General features: G+C 42.1%; 1 protein-coding gene across 1 annotated transcript; it reads left to right on the forward strand.

The window, feature by feature from the left end:
- Positions 1–1,783: 1,783 nt before the first annotated feature.
- LOC136645254 (allantoinase, mitochondrial-like) lies at positions 1,784–21,224 on the forward strand. The gene is made up of 12 exons (XM_066621490.1): positions 1,784–1,817; positions 3,413–3,570; positions 5,446–5,597; positions 10,547–10,661; positions 11,580–11,726; positions 12,821–12,866; positions 13,529–13,622; positions 14,627–14,813; positions 16,723–16,861; positions 18,462–18,634; positions 19,339–19,371; positions 21,063–21,224. Exons 1-12 carry the CDS (start codon positions 1,784–1,786, stop codon positions 21,222–21,224), a joined length of 1,440 nt encoding a protein of 479 aa, XP_066477587.1.
- The last annotated feature ends 650 nt before the right edge of the window (positions 21,225–21,874 follow it).

The following is a 21,874-nucleotide window of genomic DNA, read 5'->3' on the forward strand; positions in this document are numbered from 1 at the left end:
GTGGATCTTATGATCTGCTGCCTTAAGACCCAGTCCAGCACTACAAATGACACACCACCATCATGTGCTATGGGGCCACTGGTGCAAACAACTGAAGGCTCCATGCATGTGCAAGCAGCTCCCAGATTCCTTGTCCTAGTAGGTAAGGTGGCAGAGGGGGTGGTTTAGAGCAGTTTGTGGGAGGATTGGGGTGGAGAGTGGGTTGAACAGGGAGAGTTCAGGAAAGGATCTCAGCAGCAGCAAATGCCAAGTACCCACACCCCTTCCCAGACCAGACCCGACCCCAGAAGTCTCCTCAGACTTAGTCCAGCAGAAGAGCTTACATAGGATGAAAGAGACCCATTGGAGACACAAAATAGTTTTTTATATACCCCTCTTGGGCCATCTGGCTACCTCCCCACAGTAGCATGCAGTACACACTCCATCAGCATTGCCAGATGCTCTGAGCTGGAGGGGGGTTAGGATTGGGTTGTAAAGTTGCAATCCTATACATAATTACTTAGGAATGAATCCCACTGAATTCAATGAGAGTTACTTCTCAATTGATATTCCAGTGCAGACATGATGCAGTGCCAAGTGAGTAAAATTGCTCATGTTTCTTTCCATGAGATTCTAATGGCTCTCAGAGTGGCCTAGAATTCTGTAACTGAGCACAAGACTTTATCCAGAACGTAGAGAGCGTAAGCTCATTACAGGCAGGTGGCACACAGCTGGGTTCTCTGCCTCACTTGTCATTCTTAAGATGTCCCTGTAGGCAGAGGCGTAATGTCCTGCTCCAGTGCCTGAGGCATATGTCACATGACATAGTGGCATCATTTCCAGGTTCACCCCTGAGGAGGGGGCTGGCGCACAAAGTGGACAGCGTCCCCTCCTCCCAGGAGAGCCCGGAGGTGGCTGCCTTTGTGCCACAAGCAGCACGAAGGCAGTGTCTTCCAGGCTCTCCCTGGAGGAGGGTGCAGCAGTGGCTTTGCACACACCATTGCTTTTCCTCTGGAGGCTCCCAGCCTCCAGAAGAGATGGAATAGGGCACAGAAGGTGGCTGCAGCTCACATCTCCTCCATAAGTAGGGTGGAGCCTGGGGACAATCTTGCACCCCCCCTTGGCAGAGCATCCGGGATGGGTGCCCCTCAGACTCCACCCGAGTTACAGCTCTGCCTGTAGCTATTGCAGAGCAAGGCTTGGTTTGCACCACGACATATGAATTAGCTCCTTGGATACCAAGTTGTCTGATACTACTGCAGTGTTAGAATTGTTCAGCTACCACACTGGGCAGCCAACCCAGAGTCAAAATTCCTTCTGTGGAGATGATAAAAGTGGTTCCATGTGACTGTTATGGCACTGTCACTGCTCCCTGTGTTTCCTGGAAGAGAGATGGTGGAACTTCTTTTGCACTGTCACCATATGCCGCTTTAGTCGCACTTACAATATTTGAATCTGGACATAAGAAATAGTTCATAAAATTGGTCACCACCAGTTTACAAAAAAAAGGAACTTTCTATTTGCAAAAGGTCAAACAATTAACGATTAACTCCACACCAGTACAGTCACTAATCTCCAAGGTCACAGAAGCGGAATATGGGAAATGTGCTCGTTGGTTTGTTTTCGTTGCCCAGTTTGTGTCCCACTTTTTGGCCAGGATCAACCACACAGCAACCCGCTGTGCAGTTCAGGAAGTTTATTCTCTTCTAACGCTTCATGCAAAGGTGTACCAGAAAGCAAGAGGGACCCTAGTATCAGGAAGGAAGGAATACCTAAGGGCTTTCATTTTTATCACCAGCCTAACATGACATCTAGAAGAAGCAGTGCCACACAGACAGGTAAGTGAGGAGCCACTGGGTAGGGAGCATAGTGGAATTTGATAAAGAGATGCTGGATGGAAGGTTTCATCTGAATGATGAAAGGTAGCAATATCAAACCAGCCAGGAAATGACCGGTCGGAGAGAAGTTTGATGTATTGCCATAGAATGTGCCCAAACTCAGCAAAACTTTTCTTCTCTACTGTGTTCAGTTTGCTATTATTATTTTTAACCCTTTTCATCTTACAGCATACTGATAAGGTGCTAAAATTGTCAAGGCACACTATCAGTTTTTTGACAATTGACAAGGCATGCCATGGTGCTGGTGAGGGACTCACATCTCCCAATAGCCCTATTGATCAATGACCCTTCCCCAAAGTCCCGCAGCACACCTGTGGAGCATTTGCAGCACACCAATGTGCCACGTCACACTGGTTGAAAATAGCTGTTCTAAAAGCATCAGTTTTCATAGAGGAAGAGAAGAGAGAAGGGAAAAAAGATTATGAGTGGCAATGACGGCACACCTTTCTCTACAGTTATATGAAGCAAGAACCTTTATGCACTCCTCTGCAGTCTTGGCCGCCAGAGCTGTTTTAGTGGATCTGCCTGTGCCTACTACATTCAGTTTTATTCCAGTTACTCTTGATTTTGGTTTGTACATAGCAGCTAGGTTGGTGTGACCTCCACAAACTGTGTATTTGGTTCCATCTCTTCCCTGAGTCATTTCTTTAGCCATTTTTGGTGCTGTGCTGGTTTATTAAGTACTAAAGACTTATTTTTGTGAGCTCTTAGTTGCTGATAGAATCCAAACTATCCTCAATTTGACACTGACAATCATCTGCTTGCGAGGAAAGGGACTAGATTTAAGGTACAATCCTATATGCAGTTACCTGGGAGTACATTCCACTGAACTCAGTAGGACTTGCTTCTGAATAAATGTACATAGGATTGTACTGTTCATCTCCCTGAACAGTTGAATCAGACTGTCAAAGCTCCAATTTTCTTGCTTCTGTTTAGCTTATCCCAGTACAACAGGGGGAATTATATACACAACCCTAGATGCTAAAATGCAGGGATCCAGCCATAAGAACAGCACATGCAGTGACTTGCCATGTGCTACTCCTGACCCAAGACAGGATCCTTACCTAGAAGTCAGCTTCCATCTGCAAATTGCCTTTCTGGATTGAGGTCAATAAGTATTCAACAAAACTGAATACCCAGCTAGGAGGGAGGAAAAAACACTGGGAGGTTTTTTGGAATATTAATCTCAATTAAAAATCTCATATCACCTTTCCAGTATTCTGAGCAGATTGCTTCTATTATTGACCAGAGATTTCACTTTTCTTCTTCCCCAAAACAGAGACCTATTTGATCCACAATCTTATGATAGTAAAAGAGCTGGATTTGTCTGTGTTGTTACAGCAAAATGAACAAAATAGACAAATGTTCAAATGTCTCCTGTACTATCTGATCTATGTTCAAGTTGAAGGAAAACTCAATGCAACATATTGTATAGATTGTACTCCATCCTGTGTGTATGCCTGCATAGCATAGTAGTGAAATTGGAAAAAAATGTAGACATTTTTACTGATTTCTCATTTTCTACTAATTTCAAGGGGCAGCCAAAGTGGAAGTAGGTTCAGAGATTATGGCTATAAGAAGCAACAGGGTAGTATTAGCTAATGCCATTGGTCCAGCGGAGATTATCATCAGTGATGGCAAGATTGTTGATGTTCTGCCAAAGAGAAACTGGGCTCAATCCAGTGGAGAGAAGGTACGGTTTAAGTTAGATACATCAAATAACATGAGCTGGAACATCATACTGTATTGTACTAAACAAAGATGACAAACTGGGTTTTTGGTCAGAGGATATTTCACATTTGCAGAAAATGTGCAATGATGTCACCCCATTTATACTGATGACATTGTATTAGTCAAACAGATTAATGGAGTGAAAACAAAAGCATTGCAACAAATATTCAAATTTTTAAAATGTTGTTATAGAGTGCTGATTTCAAATGTTGAACGTTTAGAAGTCGATGTGAACATGCATATATTTTATGAACAGATTTCATTTCAAAGATATTTGGAAGCATTGAAATGTTGCTGTGGCAAAATATCAGCTGTGGCAAAAATTCAATACCTGATAGGACTGGCATTTTAAAATATTTTATAGCATGTTATAGACACAGATGAAAATCATGGTTTTTCATTGTTATTCTTTACTAATGAGAAATTCTGTGCTAGATCTGGGTTACATTGATCCATTTTTTGAAGACAGTTTCCTATTATTAGTAGCTAAGAAGAAGCATCATTATGGGACATTGCTCCCATTGATCCCATTACTCCACTCTTCCTATGAAGAACAAAACCATTGGCACAGAAGATATAACTAAAATGACATCACATGTGTTTGTGAAAGAAAAAGGAAAAGGCATACCAGAACACAGCATTTGGAGAACTTGCATGAGGTAGTTTGTAGACAAGAACTGTCACAATGCCAAACATTACATCCCTTGGAGCTAATTCTCCACTCGGTTACACAAGTTATATGCTGCCGTGACTCCATTGACTTCACTGTAACTGAGTGAAGAACAAGGCCCTCTGGCCATAATGTCCATGAGGAGCAGGGATCCAAGTTCATGGCTAATGCATTGGTTATGGGCCAGGATACAGTGCTCTATTTTTACCCATTTTCCCTTGTGGGCTGAACTTTTGGTTACCTGGCCAGTGACCCTTTATCAGTGCCTGCTGCTGTTCACAGTGTTATCCATATTCTTAGGTAATAATTGACACAGTGCATACAACTTACTCTGTTTGTGGATTGTCCACGAACAGCCCATGATTTTCTTGCACCGTCTAGCTCACAAGACAGATTTTGGTGGAAAAGCTACTGGTTCTCTATCCTACAAAAATAGCATATCTGTATGATTCAGCAGTGAAAGATATAGCCAGCAATACACCGAGCCCATATTAATACTTGAGCATACAGCTCTACAGCTTCACCGAGTAACTGAACCACTGGCATAGACTATCTTATGAACATTAAGCAGACGTGAACTGGAGAGCGTGTTCTGTGCTTTTCCCAGAAAAAATGTTCTGGTTCCAAATCAGTATTATTTTGAATGGCTTGCTAATTAATGTCCCAATCCTATCATGGACTGGGCCAGCACACGGAGGGCTTTATGACAGCAGAACACAGTTCATTGTCTGGGATCAGTAAGAACAGTAGCCCTAGCTGGCCAACCTACTGATATTGGCATGTGCAAGCCCACCTGTCTAATGTTCTACCTGGATTTTTAATGTTCTGAAGAGAATTTGCATGTCATTAGTGCTGCCTAATGCTGAGGGTATAGGTAAACTACTATCTTAAATTAACAGAAAATTGATTAACAGTGATGCCTTCCCTAAAGTAATCCTGGACACTATAGTCTTGTGAGGATGCTAATTATAACATTTCAATAGCACTTTTAAAGTACTCACATGTTTTAAATGCTGTGTCATTGCACTTTCAAGCTTTTTGTGCTAAGAACAACCTGTACAGGATACAAGTGTTTTATGTCCCCGACCCAACCTGTTTTTGCTCTGATACCGAGGACAAGCTCAGAATACCATCTCCTAAAGTCTAAATGATTTCTTCTGCCTACAGGTGCTAGATGTTGGAGACCTTGTGGTCATGCCTGGAATAATAGACCCTCACGTGCATATATGTGAGCCTGGACAACCAGCTGGTGAGGGATTTACATCTGTGACCAAAGCTGCAGCTGCAGGAGGCGTCACCACCATTGTTGACATGCCATTGTACGGTATCAGATGACTGGAGGGAGGAAATAGAATTATTCCAGGCTTCCTATTCCTTTTTAAATTCAGAATGGACAAGGAGATTCCCTAGGTCAACTGACTTTCATTTCTTAAAAAGGAAACTCACCTGTGGGGGCGGAGTAAATACACACACACAGGAAAATTAAGGCTGAATTCCTGTGCACACTTTCCTAGGAGTAAGCCTTTCTGAGCTTAATTGGACTTCTCGATACACACTGGCATAAGTTTATGCCAGTAAAAACCATTTTCTTTCTTCAAATCAGATCCTGGTTATAGGTCTAGCACGAAAGTCAATAGGAAATCTGTCCCTAGGAGGTGTATGCAAAGGACATTCTCTAATTTGATGAACTACATCCTCAAGTGACTGCTCACTACCATAACTGTTTACAGGGATGTTTGAACATCTGCCTTCCAGGTATGCTGTGGGCATAGCTTCAAAACATAGAGAAGCGAAAGCCATCTTCAAAGTGGAAAAATTAGATCATACAGATAGAAATCTTGTATATGTTTAATATTATACCATTGTGAGAACTGCATAAGACTTAATGTAGCATCTGCTAATATGTCAGGTTATTAAATCTTAATTGGCTATACCTGAGAATATAGATCAGGTCACATGGAACTAATCTATAAAATAACCATTTCACATTTCCTGGCCTAAATACCACCATTACTGTTTTCCCTAGGTTAGGTCTGAGCTAGTTAAAGATGTCTCAGGGCCAAACTAGATGAGATTCTGGGAGATCTGTAATTAGATCTCCTGTCGCTTTTTGTTTCGTTAGTTCAGGGGAGTGGCACTGTGGGCAAGTGTGTTCAACTCTTTCCCCCATGCCATTTTCCTGATCTAAATCAGCCCCGCTGCCCACAGAAGATACTTTTTGCCTCCTAAAGAGAAAAACTTACAGGCACCATACACATATCTGTACAGTATGCTTTTTCCCGTAGGACAGATAATGGCTTAATGGAGACAATTTAGGTTGGAAGGTTGGTATGGGGGAAGGTTAGATACTCTCTCCTCTAGCACTGCTCTTCTGTTCCAGTTCTGGCCCTGAGACCTTTTCTCTTGTGCCTTCTTTGGGAAGAATGGAACATCCAGTCACAAATCCCTTAGCATAACACTCCCTTGTTTAGTTTGGCCCTCAAACTTCATTATAGTGGGTTTCTTAAATTCAGGTAACAAATGTTTTGAGCCACCCTAAGTATAAGCTAAGACAAAATGAAGTCAAATTGGATAGCAGAATTCTCTCTTGTCCCTTGTACAAGAGCAGGCATATCAGGGAAGCAGGAGAGACCAGTGGTATGCTATAAGGGTTTGAAAGAAGAAAAACAATCTTTAGATGGAAGAATTTGCTCTGTCAGTTTTTAGGAAGAATATAAGATATTTCTGCCTGTTGTTGTTTATCAGATGCCTGCCTAATTCACACTGTCTAGGATGGTCTTCCTGACATGCTGGTCCTCTGCTTATATGCACTGTGGCCAGGGGTAATCTGATACCAGCACAGTCTATGGACCATTTGTCTATTTGTACCAAATAACAATCTTTGCATAATTGCTGCTGTCCACATATTCCTAAAATGTCATGTATGGTCCTACAGTGCCATCTGCTGGTCAAATTTAGGTGCTGTAGGTGCCAATACCTTCCAGTAACCCAGGGTAGTTTTGCCTTTTCAAGTTCTTTCCACACCTAAATGCACAGCTTGTCCTCTTGAGGCCTCACCACATATACACACCATAACTGTAGCACATCACCAGCACACACATATATCATAAAGACATTCATCTTTATGCATTGGGTGGGAGTGGCTCTTAAGTTACGGGAAATCAAATTCATGGTGAGGGCGAGATTAAGCTGTGCTGAGGCCCTAAACAATGTCAAGCCTAAGAGGCTGTATTCCACAACATTGACAAAAGTGTGTATTATACAAACAGAAACGACAAAGAAAATAGAAATATTAAAGCTTTATATTTGCATTATTCATAGGTAGAGGTGCAATGAAAAACTCCTACAAATCTTGCACTAAGTTTATTGGCATTATGAAGTACTTTCAAGTTAAAATAATTAATCATCTTTATGATTTAACATATTATATTATAAAAAACTGCAATAGATTAACAGAGGTTCTGCATACTGTGAGGCCTTAACTGTATCTTATTTAACATGTGTGTAAATTCAGCCCTGCTTATGGTTTCTGACATAGTAAGTGAATGGAAGAGATTTATAAGCAGATATCTACCTATTTTTCACATTTTGATGCTGCCCTTTCTCCAAGGAGTTCAGGGTAGTGTACGTGGTTCCCTCCTTCCTTTGTCCTCAAAACAATCCTGTGAGGCAGGTGAGGCTGAGAGATAGTGACTAGCCCAAAGTCACCCAGGAAACTTCATAGCTTAGCGGGGATTTGAACCTGGATCTTCCATGTCTAACAGTCCAATCCTATACTGCAGTGGTTATCAAATGTTTTAGAGGCCCTAGAGGCTGCTGCCTGATATATAAATACCAAGGAGTGTGGCTGTAGTGGTAATTGGGCAGCAGTGCTCCCCACCCAAGTACCAGCTTGTTTAACCCTTGATGCACTTAGCCTGATCTGCCATTCAGTTTCACAAACCACCAAAAATTGTGAAATAACCCACTGGTGGGTTCTAGAAACACACAGTATGAGAACTGCTGCTATAATACAGGATTGGGCCAGCATAGAATAGTAGACAGTAGAACACAGCAGAACATATTTACAAAAGTAGAGCACATTCTGTGTTGTAAAATGGGTTTCAGTGGCACACACAACATGCTGCTGACAGTCATTTTAGGAACTCTGCCATAAATGGTGGCAGTGCAGGAGGCCTGCCACCGGATCCAGAAAGCAGCAAGCGTGGGAGGTTGACAGAATGGGAAGGGGTGGAACAGGGAGGAGATGGGGTAGGGAGGGGAGCAGATTGAGGCAAAAAAGTGGGCAGTATCAGTGACAGTGGCGCCACCATCCCCGTTCCTGGCCTCAATCTGCCTTTCTGGGTATACTTGGATTTGTACCAGCAAAGCAGCTGAGTAGACCCAGCAGAGCAATGAGGCAGTGAGAGGTTTCCCTCTGGGCAAAAGAACAAGTGTCTGCTTACCTGGAGGAGATCTCCAGGGTCTGAAACTCCCCCACTGGATGCAGCACATACCCCACTGCATGGCTGCATTGGCACAGGTGTAGCTGCACTGGTCAAACCTGCTCCCCATCTTGATCCAAATCCAACCTCCTCCCTACCCCCATAACCACCCTGTTCCATCCATCCCTTCATGTATTCACCAGGATTAGTAGGTGTCCGGAGTCCACTGCCACACAGAGCCAGCTACTCACCACTTGTGGTGGCAGCCAATCCATATGCTCCGGCATGTCATTTGCAACAGCTGGAAAGCTCCTAGGTTTGAGCTATTAGAAATTGTATATCTTGCTATTCTCATCTCTCTTACCAAGTAACTCCAAGCAGTTTACAGATAACAGACTGGATTTAATCCATGGTCATACAGCAGCAATACAATAAAATACAACTGCATACACCAGAGCAAAATAAAGCAAATGCAGTTGACCTTTACAAAATCATTAAGACTTGAGTCCTTAAAAAATACAAGTCTTGGCCTGGCATCTTAAAGAACTAATGAGCTTCTAAATCTTTGGTGAGACTCCTCTAAGGTTGGCACCACCACAGGAAAGGCCCTGCCCCTTATAGAAAAAAGCTCATCAAACTTCATTTGGCATTGGGCTATAGAACAGGGTCTCACAGATCCTCAACATTTCCCCTAAGTACTGGTCACAATCATCTATAAAACCGTGGTGGTTTGTGGCATATTTTTGTAGCAACATAATATAATGATAAACTGACTCTATTAATGTTGTTTACTTATAGTTAAATTGCACTTGGGTTGCTAGGAGAGAGATTTGGGTTCAGATTAGTTCTGTAAGTTTAGCTAAACTGAATGACACAGGCAGCCACAGCACCAGTGCTATGCCACAAAAGCCATAAAGTGCTTTTCAGCACTGGGAGAATAAGCAGCGCCAGTAGGAAGGCTTGGCTCACCAGTGCTGAGCCTGAGCTACAACCACTGGAGCAGGTAAAAACTGCTCCATGTGGCACAGGGGTGGGGGGACGGCAGAATGGAGGCAGGGAGGAGGTGTAACAGGTTGGGGGAGAGCATAACAGGGGTGGATCAGGCCCGGGAGGGGGTGGGATCAGTAGAGGAGGCCTTCACCATATCCTAATCCCTGGCCCAGGCGTGAAAACCTTACATGGTTTTCCCTACAAACCCTGTAGAGTTTTCCCTAGGAAAACCCTACAGCAAGTTCCCTGGCACATATCTGAGTAGCCCCCTTGGGGAAGCTGGAGCTTGACATGGGGTTAGGGGAACAAATGTTCCTTACTCCAAGGAGACCTCCAGGCTACTCAGTTCCAGCACTGGATACTGCATGGGCTGTGCAGACCTGCCATGTCAGCACTGGATTGGATTGGGCTGTGAGTTGCTGAAGAAATTAAAGTTATTAAAGCTAAAAGCAGGAATTTAGAATTATGCTCACACTTTAAAAGGACTTTTACTGCAGAGTTGATGAGAAAGCTTTGTAATAGATATTGGAATCTCTGGAATCTTTTATATAAGCAAAACGTCAGCACTTTGAACTTTGCCTTAATGGTAGAAAACTAAAACTATTACAAGAGTCAGTCAGCTCCTGTGCAAAATGGGAGAGCTTGTCTTTAATGCTCGATACTTTGTTTAAAATGAGTCTCATGTGGCTATCAGATATAGTTACTTGGTGAATTTCAGTTAATGTATTCAATGCTCAAGATTCATGGCACACTGTGTTCCAAGATTGGCAGCAATACTGGACTAGAAATAAATCTGGACTCAGTTTCGTTAACTTCCATATAACATTTTTCCTTCTTGCATCTCTGCCACCCAGGTACTCCTGTCCTCCTACCACAACTTTGTCAGACCTTGATACCAAGCTACAATTGGCCAAAGGGCAGTGCCATGTTGATGTTGCATTTTGGGGTGGCATTGTTCCTGGAAATCAGGTTTGCATCCAGCAATGCAACTACATGTCTAATGTGATGGAGCAACAGAATGCAAGCAGAATGCAATGTATATCATTAGAAAGCTTCCTACAGGAGAAACTGTAACCTATCTTGTTGCTGATTTTAAAAGCTTCTCTCTCTATATCTGATTAATCTCTGCTTTGGCTTCTTTTCCTGTCTTCTTGTTCTGCTTGTGAAACAATGGCTGCAGTTTTTTCATTGTTGCAGTAAAGTTCTTAACCAAATGATTTATTCCCTCAGCTCTGCTAACATTATGTACTGTGGAAGGAGGGTAGTGAAAGAAAGAGTAGTAGAGAGGATTCCAGAAATAATGTGTTGCTTCCATACAACCCATTCAGTATGCAAATGGATTTCACCATGATATAATAGTTGTCCTACCTATACCAGGGCTTCAGAACTAGCTCTCAGTTTCTCAAGAAATAGACAAGAGGACCCAAGGTATATCCAGATAGCAAATTCATTGACATGGAAGTCCTGCCTCCTGGGTCCAGATGTGGGTCCAGTTTGTGCTAAAGAGATGTTCTATCTATTGCATGTACTCCATGTTTACTAAAAACTCTCATGTGGAAGTATAGGCCCTGTTAAGACCTGGACGTGGAGAGAGAGGGAGATGTTCATTTTCCCCCTGCATGCTGTTTTGAAGTAAAAATCACCCCCTTACCACTTCTAGCAGGAAGCACACCTTATAGCACATGTTCACATATATATTCAGTTTGGCCCTAAAAACCTGATGGTTAAGAGGCTGGGATGCTTCCAGAAATTGTAAGATATAGGACCTACTAAACTGTATGCCTCATCCATTTGTCTGCTTCCCTCATCTACTAGCATGCCTTCTCTTTTGTTAATCTTGCCTTGTGCTTCCTGTGATTCTGTTTATCCTTGTGCTGCCTGTTTTAGGCTGAGCTCCTGCCAATGCTGAAGGCTGGCATTCCTGGATTTCAGTGCTTCCTGAGGGCCACTGGCGTGGAGGATTTTTCCCATGTGTGTCTGCAGGACTTGCATATGGCAATGAATGAACTGCAAGGCACAGACTGTGTACTTCTGGTAAGAGTTTGGGCTCCTGCTTGTCCCTTCCATCACCTGTTTTAAGATTGTTACAGTTTGCAAGGCTTGGGGCTTTTCCATCATGGGAAATTTCTTTTCTCCCACTGCCCCCACTTTGGCTTCCTTAACATCTAATCTGATAAAGACTTCTAGAGAACCAAAATGCTTACTCGTTATTTTGTGGTATTTTAGTTGTATACTGTAGTTAGTAAGTTATATTACCTTAGTTGTGTTTTGGAATTTTTTTCTCTAGTGACCCAAAATAACTGTCTACAATTTTTGTGGACTTATTTGCTGTATCCCCCAAAATTCTCTTCTTGATGTGCAGCAAACCCCCAATTTGAATAGCAAAATTTCACCCTTTTAACTTGTGGGTATTCTTACTGATTACACAAAATGCAAAGAAGAAAAGAATCAAAGGACAACATTTAGCTAAGTCTTGGGACCCTGCTACAGATCCTATTATTTTAGGGTCAAATTAAATGTTCCCCAAAGAGTGTGATTGAGGCTAGCATGCTTGTTTTTCATTCAATAAAAAGCAGCCAGACTGGTACCACAGAGCTTAACCTTCTGCCCCCCCCCCATGATCTTGATCCAGATCCCCCCCTCCCTGCAACTGCATTTTGCCCTCTTTTCCAACACACCATGGATCCAATCTAGAGCATGCCAGCCTGGCTGCTTTACTGAACAAAACCAAAAACAGAAAACTCCCCAGCCCCAATCATGTACTTAAATTAATGTCTAGTTTGACCCCTTAAAGTATGTGGATTCCCAATGTGATAATTAGCAACCTCTCAGACAAAGCAAAAACACTTTGTTGGTACCAAGTCTCAGAAAAAGGACTTGTTACAAAATGGTCCTTTGTAACAACTTCCTACAACTTTCATCAGAAGGGTCCTTTGGATTTTCTTAGTGCAAGAAAAGTGGGTCCCTCTCCCCTCACTAATTTAAGCACTATGCAGTTTACTTTGCACAGGTCTTGCCCAAAACAAGTCCATCACAAAAAAGAAAGATGTTCGCAATGGTAAATTCTCATAGCAGCATTTTAAAAGCTTGATGGTAAACATACTTTCTATTTTAAACTGTCTTCCCAGTTCAATGCCGAACAGGAGCCTGATCAGTGGACACCTGTACTGGAGGGTAGGTATGATGATAATCTGGCCTGTATCTTTTCTTTTATCACTACCACCACCCCTCTTCAGCTGTGTCTGCCAGGAGACAAGGATGTCTTTTTTTTCTTTCATCATGAGCCCAGGGTCATCCCTTTGTGTCCTAATGTTCCTGTAAACTGCACTGTTTGCTGGGCTTAGAGTTTATCTGCACCACCAAAGGGCTGGATAACAGAGGAGACACAGTTGTAAAAGGGGATAACAGAGGAGAGAGCAAGAAAGCTGCACTCCCAGGCAGTGAACTGTCTGGACTGAAGAACTACCCAAAATGTCAAGAATGGCCTTCCTCTTACAATATAGGAGGGAGGAAGATATGGGTTGTGGAGAGAAGCAGGTACTGTACAATATTTATATATTGTAAAGGTAGTTGGGAGCACCTGTTCTGTGGAAAATAAGTGCATTTTAATGTACGTACATTTGGAGTAATTTTTTAAATGTTTATGAACTTGGAATAATCTTGCTTAAGCCATCCATGACCTTTGCAAGATTTCTCTGTGGAACTTTTAAATTGAAGCCCATCTCCTAAAGCAGCCACTTGTGCCAGCAAATGACAGACATTCCCTTGTGGTGCCAGTATTAAAATGTTGCAAGATGCAAGTGAGTATCTGTATCTTTTTCCCTCTGCTCACACAGACCCCACAGAGTATAGCATATTCTTGGACTCACACCCTGATAGCATGGAAGTGGAAGCTACCTTCACCATTGCTGAGCTTTGCCTCCAGTACAAGTGAGAAAATGATCTTATTACCAGCTTGGTTGTAGGCTTGAGAGTGAGGCTAAAGTTCAATTACTGTAGAGCTAGTGTCACATGGAAGAATCCCTGGCAGAGATGTGCCTGCTGCTTGCATATCTCTAATGTTTCCTTATTTCAGGATCTAAAAAAGTAAAAGAAAGTAAATAATTATCTGTGGTAAAAGGAATAGTCAAGAAACCATGCTTGAGTCAAGAGATTCTGAACCAGAGCTAGGAGATAATGCAAAACCCAAAGCCAGTTATAACTGGAGGAGCTGTGAGCCTCTGGAATACCCTAGACCAGCAGTTCTCCAATTGCAGGTTGTGACCCGATTTTTGGTGGGTTGTGGGACCAGTACTAACCAGAAGCCACAAGGCATTCTATGTCATGTCAAGCCCAAGAATGCCTTGTGACTTTGGGATAGCGCTTGCATATGAACCCACTTTGTTGCTCGCATCGCACCCCAAAAAGCCTTGCAGCCTTGCATTCTGGGGCATGACCCAGAAGCCGCATGGCATTCTGGGATGTGATTTAACTGCTACAGCCCACAAAGTCTAGCTACCCTAGACACACACCTCCTGCAATAGGGACTGCTAATCATATATATCACATGCAATGTATTCTTGCAAATATGGACAAAGCATTGTAATATTTAAAGTGGCTGAAATTTATTTATGAAAAAAATCATTTGGAAAAGGAATTTGGAAACAAATTTTTTTTCACAGATGATAACTTGGTTCCATTTGTGAATATGTCCTTACGTCCCAGCTTCTTGGCTATTCTTAACCAGAACCTTTAAGAAAACACCAAATTCAATGCTGAGCCACTCTCCAACAGTGCAATCCTATGTACATCTACTCAAAGGTTATCCCATTGCATTCAATTGTTATTACTCTCAAGCAACTGTGTATAGAATTTGAGAGAGAGAGAGAGAGAGAGAGAGAGAGAGAGAGAGAGCGCAGTGAAGACATAACCACCTTACGCTTTCAACTTTACAGGATACCGTGTCACATAACTAATCTCTCCTCTGCTCAAGCCTTGCCCATCATTCAGGATGCACGTCAAAAGGGAGCACCAATCAGTGTAGAAACCACACATCACTACCTCAACTTGTCATCTGAATGCATTCCTCCAGGAGGCACCTACTACAAATGTTCTCCTCCTATAAGGGAGAAAAGCAACCAGGTAAGGAGCCATGAAGTATATGGAAAATGGCAGGGGCAAAAGGACAATATAAATAACATAAAACAGCAATAGTCATTCCCCAACAATATAAATGATGCCTTGCTTGAATCATGTGGGGAAAGACAGAGAAACCTTAATGAAATGCGCAGAACCTATGTCCAAACTCCCTCCAATATTAGCCCAATCAAGGTATACTCTTGCTCCCCAGTTGTTCAAACACTAAAATGATGGAACAGGAAAGGACATAAGCAGACAGAACTTACTAAGAAGAAATTTTTGGTAATATCTGCAAGATTTCAGTAAGAATGGAATAAGTAAAGAACTGATTATCTGGTCATCAATCTTTGCTTGCCTGCTGCGGTTATAGGTTGTTCTGAATGTTCTGAAACAAGGCATGACAGATTATTAAAACAGCATTCAAGAAAGAGAGAGTGCATACACACATATAAGTGATTATATTGAGTTATCACTTCTAGAACATAGTCAGCCCCAAGCTTTGCACTATTGATTACCTGCCACCAGATCACCACAATGTATGACTGTATATTGTACATTAGATTAGAAACAAGAACACAAGAAACAGAAATAAAGGAGAATAACACTGAGAGTATATTTGACTCACACCCATGTGCTTTTCGGTTGGGATCTGAGCATTGTGTAATATTTTATATAAACTCATTGCACTTGAAGTATAAGGCAGGGCTTCATAAGGAACCTAGGCATTAGGTAGAAAAAGCATTAACTCCAACATGGCACACAAACAGATGAACTCACAACACAATACTATGCATATCTACTCAGAAATAAGTCCCATTGTGTTTAACAGAGCTTACTCCCAGGAAAGTGTGTGTAGGATTTTGGCCTCAGTGTTTTTTATTTCTTGCTCCTTCTAAGGCAATATAAGTTCTGTTTTATGCAACTTTTTGGCTGTCAGAGAGAGATTCTGGGGTCTCAAAACAAGAGATGGTGGTGAAGGTGGCTTGCACTCCTCTCAGTCACTCCAAAATAACTGCAAAGCTCAATTTGCAAGAGTGTTTGTTTTCCTGTTTTCTATTCCTCTTGAACCTTGAAGCACTACATAATTGTGAAGCGCTATTAAAATTCTCAGATACAAAGGCAGAGTCTCTGAGACATAGACATGAAATGAACAGGCTGTATCTACCAGCTTAAAGCAAAACAGCACTGTATGTATTATCAGATGATCATCAGTATAGTTAGTGGCAATTATCTGCACAAATTCATGATGAATTTTGTAAACTGGGAAAGCAAAAATTATTTGTCATGAATATCATAAAGCAACTCTTTACAAAATGTGAAAACTTAGAAAAGGGTTCCGAAAATCTATTTCTCAGAATATTGTATTTGTTTAAAATTATATAGGCAGTTTTTTTTTAGCAAAGTCCTGTAAAGTAGTGTACAATCATAAAGAAATACAAGACAACCAAAAATTACCTTAAAACATTTTAAAAACCTATATGAACTTATTTCTCAGTGCAGACTGTCAACCTAAACCATTTCCTTTCCATGTCCATTCCACTTTGCTTTGCCAAGCCAATTGCAGCTAGCCATCAACTGCAACTCCACCCTTGTTATTTTTGGGTCAGTTTTAGAGAAGAAAGTTCATGCAGCCATTCCGATACCTTTAGTGTGAAGTTAATGTGCCATCATAATCCTATGCATGTTTATCTGGAAGTAAGTCCCACTGTATTAAATGGGACTTACTCCCAAGTGAGTAATTTTGAGTTACCTCTCGTGAGTTAGCTTTCTATGTGCAGGCATATCAGTGAGTGAGTTAGCTCTCTGTTTACTTGGGGCACTGTAGTAGTTCAGTGACTTCAGCTTGCCAAAAGAGAACTGTGAAATTCTCCCCTTGTCATAACCTTTCCCTCACTTTCTCTAATACCTCTAGGAGCAGCTATGGGCAGCTTTGAAATCAGGGCAGATAGACATGGTTGTCTCAGCCCATACTTCTTGGTCCCTAGACCTGAAAGATTCAGACAGTGGAGATTTCCTCAAGGCTCAGGCAGGAATTGCCTCTCTACAATTTGGTAATATTTGTGAACATATTTGTTATTGATATTATTATCAATATTTGTTCATTTCTCTTTGTTCCATAAGCAACATTGCTAAAAAAAATTTTTAATTTAAAAATGAAAGGTTTCTCCTCTTGATCAGGAAGACTTAACTTTATGCTGTCCTTGGCATCTGTAAGCATAGCTACCCTATATAGCCTGTCACCTCATTTAAATTACAAGTACTGTATGCAGTTGTTTCATTTTTCATTGAATAAACCAAAATAACTAATCATTTTTTCAGATGAATGTTCACAGGCTGGAATCCTAAGGATGTTAACTATGAAATAAGTTTCATATAACTAAGTGGAGATTACTTCTATGTAAATTAGTGCTGCCTCACACACACACACACACACACACACACACACACCCATTAAAGAAAACTTAGGCTGCAATCCTACCCTACTTTCCAGCACTGACACAAGGGCAATACAACTCCGAAGTAAGGGAACAAACATTGCCTTACGTTGAGGAGGCCTCCGTGACTGCCCCCCCCAATGGCAGGATGCAGTACATGCCCTACTGACACAGCTATGTCAGTGCTGGAAAGTTGGTTAGGATTGCGCCCTTAAAGTATTAAGAGCCAAATCCTATCCTTCCCCCTATAGCATGTTCTAGAACAGGCTGTGCTGTATACTATGGTGGAGGGGCAGATTGGGAGAGGAAAGGGAAAATATTTTCCCTTACCCCTCCAAAGGCCTCCTGATTGTGAGAGGGCCACCTTGGAGTTGAAGCAGCTCTTTAGCTGGCACAAGTCTGAGGAGACAAAAGGGGTATGTTAACTGCTCCTGCAAGGGATAGCATCTGGCGCAAGTCACCCGCACTGGGTGCCACCTCTTCCTGCCTCTGAAACAGCTCCCTCTGACCTGTTCCACCCTCCCCACTGACTCATTAGGGGCAGCAGGCATTCCTTTCCCTGCTGCTGTGTGCAGGGCTGCTTTTGTGCGTGGTTTAGCGTACTACTAGAGCACTGCTTAAGATGGTAAGCCAGCTACTAGTTTTGGGAGCTGTAACTATATAGCTGTAATTATATCAGTTTAAGTAAAGTAATGGATTAATTAACTCTGCGTGAATGTGGAGTAATGAATGTGAAGTAAAAATTTTACTTCAGTAACGTGAGGTATCTGTGCATCATGGCAAGCATAATCTTAGAAGAGGTATTGCCTCTTGTGCATGAGGGAAGCAGAATGCTTTTCAAAAATGTTGTCTGCTGCTTGCAGTTTTTATGAGTAGCTGCATTAAAAAATAATTAATAGTTTTTAAGATTCACACTTCTTAGAAAATCATATACACCGGTGACTGTAACACATACACATAGGGGTAGTTCAGTTTCTAGGTAAGAAGTGTAGCCAGAGCTAGAAAGATAAAATGCTTGACTAGCTGAATTTTTGGCATCTAAATAATAATACATGCAGTCTCGGCTTGAAAAATGATTGCTCTTAGTCTTATCAACCTTTGCCAAGTCATCAGGTCTGGCTGTTTTAAGTGACAGCAAGTTAATGAAAATGAATCCAGTAAGAACAGCCACCAAGCCAATATATTCCTCTTCTCGTTATGCTTGGAAATCACACAGGTCTCCCTCTGTTCTGGACCTCTGCAAGACGCAGGGGGTTCTCCTTGCATGACCTAGTGCAACTGATGTGCAAAAACCCTGCCATCCTGAGCAGACTAGAAGATCGCAAAGGGTCACTGAGCCCAGGGATGGATGCAGACCTGGTGATCTGGAATCCTGAAACAGAGTTTGAGGTAATGACGGAAGACTGCATTTTTTTTTCCTTTTTAATTTTGAGAGTCATCCTGGGACTGGATGAAAGGCTAGTGGTAGATTTTGTACATAAAATAAGAAAGTGTTATAAATAACAAAATATTGTCATTGTAGAAATCAAGCAAGTTATGTCATACCACATGGAGAATTAGGTGTGTCTGGAGAGTTACTGGAGAGGACTTTGAGGAGCTATTTGCTCTTGAAAGTTTCCAGTACAAAATACATAATAGGAGTGTTGTTTATTTCAACCTTTGAACCCATCTTGTGCTTCTTAACAAAAGGATAAGCTTGACAGGCAGATCAAACTAGATTTGATATCAAGCACATTGTTGAATCTCATGCTTGAGATTCCCAATGTGTTTTTTTCTCCTAAAGTAGCCATGGGAGCCTTAAGCTGGATCAGTATAATGGTGTGTGGGGGTGGACATTAATAAAATGCTATGTGTAGTGAATCTTCAGCCTCTGGAACCAACCAACCAAGTAGCCAGGGCACTACTTTCTTTCAAGTTTTGCGGCCCATAAGCCCATTTTTCATATCCGGCCTAAGTAACTGCAGAAAAATGTCAGTTTAGAGATTTCCTATTCTCTCTGATGCAACTCAAGAGCAAGAATATCAATCAGGCTTGGAAAATATTGTCATTGTTCTGAATACTAATGCAGAGAATTCTCTCTCTTGTTCTCTCAGGTGAATAGAAACATAATTCATCACAAGCACAAGGTATGGAAAAGACCTGAGATTTTTAAATTCTTCCAGAACTCTTACTGTTCCCACACGCACACCCCTAGGCTCCTCACTCATTGGTGTAAATTGAGTGTGTAAGGCCCCAATCCTATGACCCCCCCCCCCCGCGCTGGTGCTGACACTTCCCAGAGCAAGGTAAGAGTTCTGGGAGGCGGTAAGGGCCTTTGGGGCAGGTGGAGGCAATCTGGGGCAGGGGAAGGCGGAGCAAGGGAAGTGACCAACCTGGGAGGGGAGTGAGACCCGCTGGATCCTATCCTCCGTATCAGGCTGAAAAGCCCACCATGGAGGTTCTTAAATCTGTGCCAGCAAAATAACCAGCACAGACTTGAGAAGCCCCATTGCAGGGCCTGGGACTTTCCTCAGGGGAAAGGGATGAAAGTTCCCTTCCCCCGAGGAGACCTCCAATGGCCCCCATGGGACAGCTGGATACCGCGGTCACCATTTTTGCAGTGCTGCATCCAGCGGCAGTGGCAGGGGTAGGATTGGGCTACCCATCAGTGAATTCTTTGGCTTCTAATTAAGGCAGGTTTTCTTGCTACACAAATGGGACATCTCTCCCAGATCTGGTGGTAGGTAGAGAATAACATTCATTCATTTATTCAGTTATGTAAACTGCTTTATGAGCTTTTTTAGTTGAGAAGTCGCATGTGAATATTATTAGGAGTTGCTTAGTCATCTCACTTCCATCTAGAGATGGGTGAGCTGGTCTGAGCTCATCCTGGATGTGCTTGAAAATTATCCACAATCTTTCCCCCACAAATCAGAAAGAAATTGGAAAATTTACTGAGCCAATCTGAGACAGCTCGGAGAAATTTTCCCCTCCCTCTCAACCCTCCACCTGCTGTCAGAGCAATAAAAGAAAATGGATGGTGGGAGAAAGAAGCAAAAGAAAATTCTTTATTTCTCAGTCCATGCAAACTGTTGTGTGTTCCCACTGCAGTGCTAAAAAGAAGGAAGAGATGAAAAGAGGGGGGAAATCCACTCCCTCTTCCCTATGGGACACTCTTCTTCTCTGCACCGGCAAACCCCCGCCCCCCCATGCTACAGCAAAACTTAAAAAGAAAAAGGAAAAAAAGATGATTGACAGGGAAGGATGGGATAATTTCTCCATGCCTCCAAATTACAGAAGACTTCTTGAAGTTCAGGCAGTTGACTTCTCCTTTGGTGTTCTTTTCCAAACCCAAGTCTGGCAAAATGCACTTGCTTAAGCACGAAACAAAATTCAGCAGCCCATCAGCTGTTCCCAACCTTTCTTGTCTTTCCCCCTTCCTTCTGTGTGGTTTCCACAGCTGCCCCTTCCACCTGCATGGAAGAGAAGTCAGAACTGAGAAGAATTCAGCCATGCAGAAGGAAGAAGGAACTGAGGGAGACACAAAGCTGATCTATGCAAAAGTGTAATAGAAAAAGAAACTAAACCCAGGAAAGTACAGAGAAGATTTTGGTTTCTCAGCATACGTCTGGCCATTCTGATCAAGGAGAAACCTCATGAAAAGACAATGTTTCATCTGTGTGGTATTGTCAGTGTGCATCTTGTCCACAGACTCTACCTTATCCAGATTGATTGCATTCTCAGCTCTCTCACACACTGGCCCATGTAGTACATGTAACCCAGGATCCGGTTTTTGCATTCTCACTTCTCATTCTCATTTCTCTCTTTTTCCCCCCAGCTAACCCCATATTTGGGTTTCCAGCTACATGGCAAGGTCTTTACAACTGTCATACGTGGTAGGCTGGCTTATTTGAATGGGAAATTTGCATCCAAACCACAAGGAGACCTCCTTGTGACAGAAAGAAAGATGCCCACAAAAGTCTCCTCACCTTATTATTAAAGTGTGGCAGTGAAAGAACCACACACATATAGTAGCGAGACCAAAATGTACTGGACTGAAGAATACAAGCTCCTGGAGGAATAGGATTGAGCGAGGAGACAAGGATGAAAAATGGGAAGAAGTAGCTGCCATTCCATGGCCTATAATCAGAATGAGGACAACAAAAAAAGTTTCTGATTTTTTCTACAATTGCTGTATAAATAAAATGGTTTCAACAGCTTCAGCTGATTTATCAAGCATATGCATCAATGGAACAGAAAGAGACAGGTTCTTGTAGCAGAACCCCAGTCTGAACTTCCTCCTCTGTTGTTCTCCTTCCATTAGTATAAATGTAACTACTAAAGATCTGGAGAAAAGGCAGAAGAGTGGGTGAAGAGCGTCCTTGGTTCTGGTTGCTTCATCTCACAGTGTTTCATTTTTGTGAATGATGGTTCCTTTGAATGAACAGATTTTATGCAACTCAGAGAGAACAGGGCAGCAATAAGCTAAAATGTGATGAGTTATCAGTAAATTTATTTGATTATGATCCTTCCTGTAACTTACATTATAGGCAAATGAGACTCTTGCTTGCTAGGTTTGGGCTGTTTGCATCCCATCAGAATATTTGTACATTAGTGTTATTAGCTGGCTGCAAGGGTTCAGAAATACTG

The sequence above is a fragment of the Tiliqua scincoides genome, chromosome 3 (assembly GCF_035046505.1).
Source record: "Tiliqua scincoides isolate rTilSci1 chromosome 3, rTilSci1.hap2, whole genome shotgun sequence".
NCBI classification, from domain to species: domain Eukaryota; kingdom Metazoa; phylum Chordata; class Lepidosauria; order Squamata; family Scincidae; genus Tiliqua; species Tiliqua scincoides.

What these genes read in the sequence shown, in the direction of transcription:
- LOC136645254 (XM_066621490.1), top strand. Translation starts at nt 1,784, where the DNA reads ATGACATCTAGAAGAAGCAGTGCCACACAGACAG. An exon ending in AAGCAGTGCCACACAGACAG is followed by an intron (nt 1,818 to 3,412) that starts GTAAGTGAGGAG and finishes ACTAATTTCAAG; the next exon opens with GGGCAGCCAAAGTGGAAGTA. An exon ending in GCACAGACTGTGTACTTCTG is followed by an intron (nt 11,727 to 12,820) that starts GTAAGAGTTTGG and finishes CTGTCTTCCCAG; the next exon opens with TTCAATGCCGAACAGGAGCC.